This window comes from Musa acuminata, chromosome BXJ2-2 (assembly GCF_036884655.1).
Source record: "Musa acuminata AAA Group cultivar baxijiao chromosome BXJ2-2, Cavendish_Baxijiao_AAA, whole genome shotgun sequence".
Lineage (NCBI taxonomy): Eukaryota > Viridiplantae > Streptophyta > Magnoliopsida > Zingiberales > Musaceae > Musa > Musa acuminata.
In genome coordinates this window covers 28,886,237-28,899,189 of record NC_088339.1, presented here as the reverse complement: position 1 = coordinate 28,899,189, position 12,953 = coordinate 28,886,237, and the positions used below count along the sequence as shown (strand labels likewise).

At 38.3% G+C, this 12,953-nt stretch overlaps 2 protein-coding genes across 16 annotated transcripts; both read right to left on the bottom strand.

Moving 5' to 3' along the window:
* Positions 1-798: 798 nt before the first annotated feature.
* On the bottom strand, positions 799-9,547 carry LOC103975568 (uncharacterized). Of its 15 annotated transcripts, none has more exons than XM_065096431.1 (8): positions 8,834-9,538; positions 8,558-8,641; positions 7,685-7,777; positions 5,205-5,324; positions 4,738-4,810; positions 3,027-3,113; positions 2,729-2,791; positions 799-1,185 (listed from the first exon to the last, which is right to left on the bottom strand). In XM_065096431.1, the coding sequence occupies exons 1-8, from the start codon at positions 9,031-9,033 to the stop codon at positions 1,108-1,110; spliced, it is 798 nt and encodes a 265-aa protein (XP_064952503.1). In that variant the 5' UTR covers positions 9,034-9,538; the 3' UTR covers positions 799-1,107. The 15 variants fall into 15 exon arrangements, with proteins under 15 accessions (XP_064952503.1, XP_064952504.1, XP_064952502.1 ...); XM_065096432.1 differs by having other exon boundaries at positions 4,732-4,810; positions 7,685-7,765; positions 8,834-9,535; XM_065096430.1 differs by having other exon boundaries at positions 4,732-4,810; positions 8,834-9,534.
* Positions 9,548-11,793: 2,246 nt separating this feature from the next.
* Positions 11,794-12,609, bottom strand: LOC135604844 (uncharacterized). The gene has a single exon (XM_065094498.1). The coding sequence runs from the start codon at positions 12,607-12,609 to the stop codon at positions 11,794-11,796; it is 816 nt and encodes a 271-aa protein (XP_064950570.1).
* Positions 12,610-12,953: the final 344 nt, after the last annotated feature.

Sequence of the window (12,953 nt, the reverse complement as noted above, 5' to 3'; positions counted from 1 at the left end):
TATTTTAAAAAATTATATTAGTGAAACATCTAAGTTCATTTATCCCAACGTCATTGATTTTATAAATGAAAACATAAATTCAAAAGATAAAAAAATAATTTTAACGTTTTAATTGGTGATAACGAACGATGATTTCGTTGGACATCGTAAATGATTATTATAGATGAAGAGAACGGCAATGAGAAGTGAAAATCGCTTTGCATATGCATTGACAATGATGTAGATGCCAAGCGACTCTCACCTTTCGTCATCATTCTACTTATCCACAAAAATCATCCCGTGATCCCCAACGACAATGTTATTCATCACCACTAACTGAAACGTTAAAATTATTTTATATATTTTTTTATTAATAAAACTAACGACATTAAGATAAATAAACTTAAATATTTCACTTTTATAACTATAAAAATGTTAAATATTTTACTTTCGTAACGAAATGTCAAATATAATTTTTTTGAAGTATATAGACTAAGATATGTAATTATTTGTTGTCTAACCAAGTTTGAAGAGAGAAAAATTACAGATATGTCAACTGTATCTTTGACCGTACAGTGACTAATGGACTGGACCGTATCTATCTTGTTCACCATGGGATGGTATCCAACATTAAAATCCTTGATAGAGACTGCATTATTGAATTGTCGAACATTTCACTAATAAAAAAAGAACAGCAAGGACATACGATATAAGAACTCAGAAGCGGGGCGACCTGCATTCGGTTGGACATGTGGTCGAGACAAGGAGTCATCTCGTTCACTTCAGTCCAGTTAAAACTCACCCAATGCACAAGATCAATTCAAAGAGAGAGGAAATTAGTAGTCAAGCTAATCCCAATAGCTGCTATCACAAAAGGGAATTATCTGCAATATATAAAGTAAAAGAAACTTATGTGATTATGCACCGTGGTAAAAACCCAAAGGCAAGAACATGTTAATTTAAGGTCATTGATGAAGATTAAGAAAATGATACTTCCAGGCATGTAGCATCTTCGGCCATTAAGCTTCGTCACAGGCAAAGGGCTTATGATCAAAATTCCCATGGAGCTACACATGCAGGTTTCGGAATCCATCAAACATATATGACGGTGCAATGGCTGTGGCAGCTTTACTTGGTTTCTGGTAAATTCATTCCATGTCGCTTGAAAAATTCTCGAAACCCATACACACTTACGTCGTAGTTAAACTGCACGGATAAAGAGAAAATTAAGTGATTGGATGATCCGATATGGTTTATCCTAGTAAAACATGATCAGTAATACACAATGAACTTTGCCGTACTCATTTTTCCCAAGGCATTTCTGTACAAATAGATGAAGCAAACAGGACCAAATGCTCACCTGATGCTTAGATCTGACTTTTCGGCTTAGAGACGAAGACCTAACTATTATGGGCAGGTTCAAACATGACCCACCAACAAAAAGATACTAGAGCAAAGAAAGCTTCAAAATAGCAGGATGACCCTTTGGTAAACTTTCAACCTATGTGGGCCTTTCAAACGAAAGTGCCTCTTAAATAATGCCAAATTTAGTCTTTGTTTCTAGCATATCCAACTGCAATATAAAAACCAGAAACCATCTATATGTTTACTGTAAAGGTGAAAAAAAACCATTTTATATGTTTACTGTAAAATTGAATAATTTGACCTTCTGACTGCGACAGAATCAACATGCAATTCTCCTATAAATTCTCAAGAAAGAAAAATGGGAAGATGCAACCTGTGTTCTGTAACAAGGTCAAATGCCAGCTTACATGGCACCAGAATCCTTACAGCACATCTTGTAAGTCCGAAACAATTTAAGCTTTTGAACTACAACAGGAAAGTTGATAGAATCAACCTGTGGCTCTTCCTAAATGAAAAAAAACGAAACCTTTGAAGGATCGAGATACGTCCAACACTAGTTTCACAATTAAGAAGCATTATTCTAGACATATAATATGCTCAATTTTAACCAAAAGTTCAGCCTTTGGAATGAGTACCAAAAATGGTGGTGCTACTAGAACTGCAAGCCTAGTAGAATTGTCAAGGAAATCTATCCATCCATGAAGGAGAAGAGACTATCTTCCTCTGAGATGTTGATCAATCACACAGTGCCATTTTACACCAGTGAGGAAGCTAATAGGAGTTCAGTTTTTGGTAGGGATTCAGAGAGCATCTTCGCTTTTGGGGTTCCTTCGTAGATCTTAAAGCCAAATTTCATAATTTACAAAGTCGATCTAATGGCGATGAAAACATGGCTTAGAATACCAGTAACAGTACCCATACCAGAATCAGCTCAGGCTGGAACCTATAGATCAGTATGTATTGGTACTGGTTGGCACAATGCCAAAAAGGATAGTAAAAAGAGCATTTACCACTAAGACCTGAGGTGTAGTACACCAGCAAACCCAGACCTGGCTCAGGCTGGTGCATACCGGGTCTGCCAGGTGGTAAGCGACGGCGCCAAAACCTTGATGAGAACTTTCAGAAGCAACATTTGAGGGTAAGAACTACATTAATTACACTAACAAGATCACAACTTAAAAGTGATCAAGAATTTAAAACAGGAGGCATCTCAAATTAGGATTCATGATAAATAAAACCACATCGGAGGGAAAAAAATATATCACAATGGTCATGTGTCGGTATATGGTTTGGTACAGAGTAAGAGTCTAAGATAAACATTAAGCTTTAAATGAATAAGTAAATGATGACATACAAAACTTTTAACACAAAATTAGAGACTTACTGGCAAGACTTTCACTGAATACTTTGTGATGTTAGGATCTACCACTTTTCCCTGGCCAGTTGCCTAGGAAATCATAATAAGAGATTAGTGAAAAAGACAACATAAAACAACAAAATATCACATTTATGGTAATCCACATCCGTGAACTAATAGTTTACATCACTAAGATATTCATCCCATAACTGTAAGCACGATCAAAGTGCCAGATTCCTTTACAAATTGTTAGTGTGTTATTACAGGTCAAGCGGATTGGATTAGAACATACACTAAAGAAGAAAGAAAAAGGTGAAAAGATTACTTGTTCTGGACTGTAAAATATTTCAATGAATGGATACTCATTCCTTTGTCTCGTTAAGCAAAATGCTGGATATTTTGGGCATTCCACCTGTATAAACCACAGTAAGAAACAATATATAGATATTACTAATTTGACATAATGAATGACAAAATGATAATAATTCTAAAAGTTCATCAATATTGGTACAGAACTCGACAATCACACTAGATACCAATAATGACAACCATTAATACGTTCCAATAGACCACTAATCAAAAAGAATTTTGATTACCGTTTCAAAACCACAATAAGCTGAATTTGCAGAAGTGAAGATCTAATAAGGTTATTTTACCAACTTTATTTGGTACAGCATTGTCTAACATGTGATATTTCTTTTTCATGTCTATGCTTATATGAACTAATACAAGTCCTATTCCAAAACTAAGATAATGAGATTTTAAAGAAATTGTATGGAATTAAAGTTCTAAAAAGTACTTGAAAAGGAAACACAATTTCTGAGGAGTGTGACGCTTACTGAAATTAGTTACCCTGAAAGGAGAAAGTTTGAACAGGAGAGGTAGAGGAAAAAGAGCAGAAAAAAGAAACGAAAGGCGATTGTTCAAGGGTTTCAAGAGCATTGGAGAGGCATTGGTCCCCCAGAGAATATATAGATTTGCCAATGCTCAAGGGACTGGATTCTTGCATTCAGTAGATCAACAGGAAATATTGCCCAGCTTCTTCCATGCTAGAACCTATCATAATGAATATTTTGCCCTCTTCTATTGACTTTGCACAATGGTCTTGCTTATTACAATCAATTATTAAGTAGCAAGATAAATTTTGACTTATAGAACCAGAAAAGAATATGTATCCATGCATGCATAAAATTTATTAGATGTATGTGTATCTACAGATACATTCATGCATGAGTATGCTTAAAAACCAAAAACAGTATACATATATACTGTGAAAATGGAAGCATTATACACAAAACTTCCCATGGTTGAAGCAAGCACCAAAACCAGCACCAGAAAGTTTTAATTTTACGGTTCAACTTTGTTGCATAAGGCATGAATCACAACAAGGATGGGTTCACAAAGGTGAAACCCAACATCCAGATATCTTGGACAATAATAAACTGCCAAACAGATAAATAACCAAAGTTCATATGAAGCAAAATTCTGTCATACAGATGCTGATTTAGTCTTAGCCGATGAGTTTAGTATTGAAAGAAAGAAAATAGAGGAAGTAGGGAAAGAAGAAGAACAAAGCGAGGTGGTAAAGAGAACAGAAGAAAATTAAACCGAGGTATGGCGACAGCCCAAATATAACAATTGTAACCTCTAATCTACTTCTCAATATATAAATTCATTAAAAAATGACAACATGGATAAATCCATTGAAAATTAAGTAAATAAGTCCCCATGACCATCTTGCAGGTCCCTGGGTTGCATCAACATGATACAACTAGAAATGCAGAAAGTTAATTATGCAGAAGGCATAGGATGATTATTGCCAAGAAGCATGCATACCATGATTAATGAGATATTTCTAAATAACAACCAAGGATATTAGGTAACTCATGTGATTAATGACAATGAAATGTGCTCAAGCTGTTTACTCAGCAAAAAAAAAAAATCAACAAAATATACAAGTACATGGAAACTCCTGAACAAGGATGCTAACTAAACATATAAAGCAATGGCACAAGGTGAAATAGGCATACACGCACGAATTTGAAGTGAGGGTAAAACTCAGCAGCAGCTTCCTCCAACACTTTATCAAGATGCTTTGTGTAAGGACACCTACAATTATACGCCAAGCTACTTAAATATGTTCAGTGGTACACTAACACAGGCTATGCATGTATTCAAATTAATCTCCAAGAAATTTACCAAATGTGTTAAACTACTTCTTCAATCCAATCTATAGATATACTAAGGATCATTATGTTAATAACAAACACTAGTGCGAAACTAGGAGAGAAAATAAGCATTTGCTACAGATTTCTACTTATGGATCATCCTACGGACAAGTGATAATAAAGAAATAAATTGTGCACCAAACTATGCATTGGATTTGAGTACACAAGAAAAAATGGTTTTGGACATGCAAACAGTGAGACATTTATTTTTCAATAGAGCGTTACCAATAGAAGCCAATGAAAATCAATTGGTAAAAGAAAATAATTAGCAACACCTAATAGTAAATGCAACAACTACAGGACTGCCTTCATGTAGTAGCTGAACAAAATGACGCTCGGAGGTGAAGTGAACAATACGTGAAGGTCCAAGATCTTTTGGATATCCAGTGTAATACCTGAAATTGAAAATAATACAAAATATAAAATCAAAATACCAAAATACCAAAAGAAAATGTCATGTTGGACAGAGCCCAAAATGTTTTCTCCAAAAACACTTTTATTATGCATTAGAAAACTTCAATCCTTCAATTAGAAATCAGATTAGTTTACCAATTATATCACATGATACAGTTTCATGGTGGGTTCCTGGTATTGTTGTATCACATGATTCATTTTGTTGCAGCAAAGAAATTCAAGTTCACAGAACAACTAAATGAAGAACTATGAAAGTGAGAAAGTTTCACCCAAAATGATAATGAACGCAACAAGCGGTAAGCAAGAACAAGCTATGTTAAATGAATTACAGCATCTCGAAAGTACAAAGAAAAATGAGGCATCCTGAACTGAAATCTTGAGCAAGTCCAAAAGCAACCAAACCAGGACATCTGAGGCTGATGCATCAAAGTCACTTTGAACATTGAACTTATCATTAGCAGATCACTCAACAGTGGCAAAAGTTTCTAACTGTAATTAGCTCATGAAAAATAGAGATAAGATGCCAACCGAGTAGTCGTTACAGCCTACTTGATTTGTGGCTAAGCCATTCAATCTAACAGAACAAAGAAAGAGTGCACCAGGGTTCCCCTAATTCAAATCGACATGACAAGCATAAAGAAGAAATACCAGTAGTTTGGAAACACAAATAATGGGTTTTAGAGCCAAATCCAAGCAAAATACATAACTACTCACTAAAATATAGGTCTTGAATGCAAGAGAAGTAAATTTATATATTGCAGAGAACATTTAGGAGGTATAATCTACATTGTGTACCTTCTTCATTGTATGATAACATGTTATTAAGCACACTCATCTATGTATTGTATTACTATTTAATGTTGCTTAAGGGAAGTGACACCTGCTATTTACCAGCAACAAAAATAAAATTCTTTTTTGATGCCTTTTAAAAGAAGATTGACTTTAGTACTGGCTCGTGTTCGTTGAAAACATGTTCCCCCACGTGAAGCATATGTACAAGTTTATGTTTGGACCAGTTGATCGATAAATATGACAAGTTATACTGCAGCCTAAATAGATTAGGTTTACATTGAACTTATCAGATTTAGCTATGACTCAAGTTAGCTATAGAATTTATCACATGAACATTTGGAGTGGCTTCTCAACTCTCTGGAATTTTTTTTACCATAGATAAGGGAGCCTTAAGATTAACTTGAAAGCCTTGTTTTGAGCAGAATTGATGCATACAAGTCATATTGTTTCATATAGGTTTGTGGGAGTGATTAAGATTCAATTTGAACTAGATCTATTTGTTTCTAAATTGGATGTTGCAGGTGTTAAAATAGTTCACGTGGGATTTTTAGGAGCTGTAATATTAGTGAAAGTCCTACAATATGAGTTCTACCTAAAGACCATGTCGCTTGGGTAAGAAAGCTACTTATAAGAGGATACAAATCTTTACACTATGAGACTTTGCCGCTCCTGTCTGCCATGCTATCAACTTTGATTCTATTCTTCTATTTATTCTTATGTTGTTTTTTGTCTTTATTCAGCATATGCTTTCTTCTAAAGTATAGTTCAACTACTAATATATATAATCACTATGATAAAATATATTCAAACACACCTAATTTGATCTCAACATTAGGTTGTTCCAGGTTCCAAATCTCAAAACATTACATGTACAGAAGCTTGTCGATGAATTGGTAATGTAAAACAAGACGACTGAGCTCAAACTTACATGTTTTCCTAGTTAAACTAGTAAATAGAAGGTCTAAAACTGTGACCAGTCTGTAAAACGATGTTAATAGAACATTTAAAAGAATGTGACATAGCATTCAATATGAAGCTCCTCCTTTTTGTGCCATGCCATGTATGATACTTGCACAAAATCAACACTATATGAATGTAGTGCTGATTTCTTTTTCTTTTTTTTTTTTGTAAATTTTGCAGCTTACGAGAAGAAACCCAAATAACAATAAAAAAGGGTCATCAGAGACTTCTAGTTAATTCATGGATGATCTCCTTAATTTTGTGGTGTGGTATGTGGATTACACGACATATAACTTTATAAAGGAATACAATGAGTAAACAAATTATGATGCATGTTGAACAAAAAAAAACATAATGTAACAAATTTGTGCAGCAAAATCATTCGCAGAGAGAGCGAAGCAAAGAAGAAAATTTGAAGTGCCTATGGATGTCTAATTATGCAAAACCTTAACAAAAAAGGAATAGAGGTTAACAGAAACTCATCCACCATATACATCAATAAGATTGTTTCCCTGTTTTCCTTTTTTTTTTACTCCAGGAGAGCATCAAATTGAACATGTAAAAATAATAGAAAAAGACCATCCCATACTTGCTGGTGGAGCGTAGATGGGAAAGCATACGCTCAAGAAATGACTTGTCCCCCTCTTCTGCTGTCATCTCCTCTCTTTTCCTGCAACAAAAACTGCAAAGAAATGATCTATGAAACGAATCTTACTATTAGGTGCAAATGCAATGCGATAGAGCCAGTCCTGGACCTCAGTAATCAGTAAGGCCTACAAGTCCTCAATTAGCTTTAAAAAATAAAGCTCAAGCATTCTCCTTTGGGGCTTATCTAGCCTCACCCAACGCAATTCTGGGTAGGATTAAGCACCTCTAAGTACCAATTTAATCAACTACTAAACACATTGTTTGATGAACCTATATCACCTAGACTACACTTTGTGTCCTTGGTAGAGATGGTAAGTCAATCAATTGGACCAAAGAGAATAAAACTAATAGATATTTTATTTTGTAAAAATATCAAAAACTTAGTAAATTATTCCTGATTGGTAAGTATTTCTAGTCACATTGTAGAGCACGGTTCCAAACTTTACAGTAAACTAATCTTATTGTACCTATCCAATCGAGTATCAATATGATGCTACCACGGTATACCTGTCAATTACTAATGGGGGAAGAAGGAGAGAGACAGGGAGAGAAGGAAGAGGATGACTGAGAACGGAGAAGGGGGGGTGACGGTGGAAGAAGCACGGGGGAAGAGAAGGAGGTCGTGGAGGCTCGGCAGGGTGGCGGCGGCTCTGATGGGGGGAAGCAGAGACTGGGTGGATAAGGCTATAGGAGAGAAGGGGACAGAGAGGAGAAAAGATAACCTTAGGGGAAGATGGAGTTATGAGAGAGAGAGAGAGAGAGAGAGGGGGGGGGAGGAGGTGCCGATAGAAGGAAGAAGGGAACCCGAACTAACCTAACAGTAGGTAGGAATGCTTGTCGCCAAGACGGCGGCGGCGGACGACTGCTGTTGTGTTGTTGGGGCTGCGACCGCGATCGACTGGGGGGAGGCAGGGAATTAAGCCATTTGAGAAGAAACATATATTATTGAACAAATCTTAAATCTCGACCGTTCATTAATGAGATGGCGCCCATCACCACCCGAATCGTTCGATCGAACGGGCGATGGGCACCTTCGTGCATCGTAATATCGATGGTAGGCTTTGTTTTCTGATGCAAATAAATAGCTTACCGACACAGTGTTCCCTCACCAGAAGGTCTCTTCCTTGTTGTCTCTTCCCTTTGCTTCTCTTCCTCATCTTCGTTCGTGATCAAGTATAAAACCCTAGAATTTCTTCTCGCCGCCGGAGGCCGGACAAGCTTCTTAACAGATCTCTCGCGCGGTCGCCGCCTTAGTGCTTCGATGGATCCTATGCACTCGTCCAAGTTCATGGACAATCAAATCACGGAGGATCAACAGCAGAAACCCCATCTCGATCGACACCAGATCAAGGAATCGAGAAACTACGGGCACCGGGTTGTACTTGGTCCGCCTCCTCCTCGTCAGCGATTTCGATGATGATAATGAACGAGGTCGAGAGACGCCTGTGTGCCCGGCGTCGTTTTACCACCGCAGCCGCTACGGTAGGTGAGGAGATGGCGCAAGATCAACTCCGGCGTGCAGACATGCTTTCGGCCGTCTCTAAGTGGTGGCACCCGTTCGGACGCCGGTCGATCCTTTCACCGGGCATTTGGGGATTCGAAGCGCAGGTGCAGTGTTTATTTTTCTCTCTCTACCTTTTGCCCTCTTCTGACACCTACGCCATTATTTTTCTCTCTCGAAAACGGAGATGGCGGGGAGAAAACAGGACCTTAGCGGCCCGCGGTAGTTGCGGACAAGGACGAGTGTGACGGACAGAGGCAACAGGGTGGAGGCAGGGCAAAGGTTGTCGCGGGCGGGACAGAGTCCAAAGTAATATTGTCGAGAGAATAAATAAAAATATATATTTTATAAAATAAAATAAAATTTTAGGTTTATTTTGGAAATTTTGTCATATTGTTAATCGAGTTAAATCATGAGTCGACGGGCCAAAAATGATTGATTCGAATCGAATCCGACTAAACAGCCAAACCCCTCGACTTAGATCAGACTCGTAAACTCATGAGACAAATTATACAACCCATACTCGAGTTAGATCATGTCTGATGGATTTGAATTATCATATGAGAAGTTTGCAATAACAAAAAAAACATAATATTGTAATTATTTAGGATCGGTTATGCAGATATTTTATCACCGTTAGAAATTTGGTTCGTAAATTATAATGGCAAATATTTTATAAATCTTAAACTTCTACTGTATGTATTCATACAGTCTGTATAGTGTGTGCAATACAGTCAATATTGTTGATATCCATTGATAAAGCTCTCGTTAGTTGTTCAGTGATATATTTTATTTGAGTTAAATGACTATATAAAAAAGAAAATACTTGTATAACTGATATTTGTATAGTAATATTAACTATAGTTTCAAGTGAACTAACATATAATATACTTAAGATATATAAATAAATTTATCAACTAATTTAGTCGGTAAAAACTTTGATGGTCTATCATCATAAACTTGATTTCCATTACTTAACATTTATAAGAAAAACTTAATTAAGATATATTAACTGAAAAAGCTATAAACTACTTAATATTTTTGATCAACTTCACAAATAAAGAGCAATGAATCATATCAACATAGGTTTAAAGAATATTTCGTTATTCACTATACCCTATCGACTAAAGAAATATTATCGGATATATATGTGATACTAGTTTTATAGATGATATTCGATTAATAAGGAATCAATCGTAAAGAGCTAACTTTAATTATTAATATGAAATATGTTTAATATAATAAATAAAAAAACAACATAGGTAAACATCTCAACATCCTAATAAGTTAATCTTTTTACATATTAATACATCACATTACTAACGAGTTAATTTTCTTAGTCAGTTCCACTGAAACTAATTATATATTAAGCCATGTAGTAACATCTTCTTAACATTTCGGTGACATCAAACCTCATTTATTTTAATATTATTAATTTTATTAATAAAATATTTAGCACATAAAAACACTTGTAGAATTATCGAATTTTTCGAATGATAAATTGATCATTCCATGATCTTGCCAGTGACAACACTACCTCGAGTTGCCATACTTCTATCTCCTTAGAAAGTTCGTCAACTTTGCTCGTCTCATTGTCACCCTAATTTAGTCTCAGTGAATCTCTCCCTAGCATCAAACCTCTTTATCCCTTAGTTTTTCATCTCTCACTATTCAAATTGACCCTGAACCATGCTATTATCGATCCTCGCTACTCCCATGGTCTCCTATTCTCTCAAGTCTTATTAAGAGAGAGCTATGACAAATTGGATCACTACTCTCAAGTCTTACATCCTCATCGCTAAGACTCCCAATTTCGACCAATGGTGCTCCTCCTTCACTTGCATTGGATTGAAGGAGTGTCCGATGGTGTTTTATAGTTGACACGACAAGAAAAAGAACGTGTTGCAGTTCAAGACATGGTAATTGATGCGTGGGTCCACTTGCTTGACATGGCATGGATGTGCAACAAATGCTGCAGGTTTGTGTGTGATGCATTTTTGTGTCCTTGGTGGCACAAGCATAATTCTTACGAATTTGCAAAGATCTTTGATGTGGTCGCTTGAGGGTGGGGCAACGTAAAAGGAGGGGAAGCTAGCAAAGGCATAGTACCAATGCACATGGATAGTCGATGGGGATAGGAGGATGTATATATGCTGATAAGGAGAGCATACGAAGGTACTGTTGGATGAGGGTGATGAGGTGTGGCGATCGTTGGTGGACCTGCTTGGTGACATGAAGGTATCGCGATAGATGACACAATCAATAATGTTTGGAATGATCTTAATAAAATCGATAATTCTATATTCGCTGTTATATATTATATCTTTTATCAATAAAATCGATGAGCCTTATAAATGAGACTAAATATTTTTATAGGGATATCAATAATATAAATGTTTTAAGTATGAAGATAAATCCTTAGCCCGTTCCACCGCCCAAGACGAGACGGTCCTTAGCAGCACGAAATCAGAGAAGACCGGCGCCTATTTCATTTAGATTTCAAATAGTAAATAACCTCATTTTTTTCGTCGTTCTTGGTCAAGATAACATTACAGGAAGATGAAACACTCTAGGGAGACGAGGGGGTTCTCCAGCGAGTCCTTCGCCTCCGCTTCGGATCCGGCCACGCCGCCGTCCACCGTCCCCACATCCTGCATGCACAATCTCCTTCCTCCCTCATCCGCCGGCATCTGCTCCCTCGGTCCGCTTGCCCTGGCTGCCGCTGCTGCCGACGCTCTGCGTCGTCCCGCGTTCTGCCGCAGCTCCTGCGCCGCTCGATTCGCTTCCGGGGACACCGACCGCTTGCCCGATCTCTCCACCGTCCTTCCGGCGGCCGCGTGGTCGGATCCTTTCGGCGTCGGCGATGGGGAGGATCTCCCGGCCGCCACGCTCCGATCCCTCCTGCAGGCCAACTCACCGGAGTCTGAGCGCTTCCTCTGGTACTTGGCCGGCGAGCGTTCCTCCCTCGCTGCTCCCCTTCTGGCCTCCGCCGCATCTCTTCGTGGCTTCCCCGCCGGGGCGGTGGAGGCCGAATGGGTCTCGCTCTTCGCGCTGACGCTCCAGGCTTCGGAGGCGTCCTCGGATCTGGTGTCGCAGCCATTGGTGCTGTCGACTAGGAGGGGAGCCTTGTCGATGATCTCGACCTCCTTCGGCCTAGCCGCCTGATCTGCCACTGATCTCGTGGTTGGTGGCGGCGGTCTTGGCGTCTCGGAGAGGACCTCTTTCACCGTCTCCTCCACATCGGGCTCCGCCAGCGGTGGATCTCTCGCCCCCGCTGGGCAGCGAGGAGCGGTGGTGGAGCCTGCCACCTTCGCCTTGGAGAAAGACTCTTGCCTGTAGGCACCAGAACTGAAGCAGCCGCCCATCCTCCTCCAGCTACAGCGACATCCCTCCTCGGCCACAGATAGCTATCAGATTTTTGGATGGGAATGGGATCCTCGGCACTCGGACTTCCACCACCGGTAAGCTAACACCGTTCTTTATTGTGCTCTCTTTCTTCCTTTTTATTATTTTTGCGCTAATCAGTGGCTGAGTGAGTAGTGGTTGACAGTAGTACGCTCCAGTGGCAGATGGCATTTGGGGGAAAAAAGAAAACTACCGTCAATGACCCGAAGAAGAAGATGGAGAGAGACGGGAGGGAGATGTAAATATTAAAATTAGATGACCAGTAATTTTAAGAGCTTAAACAGTTTCATAATGGTTATATTAA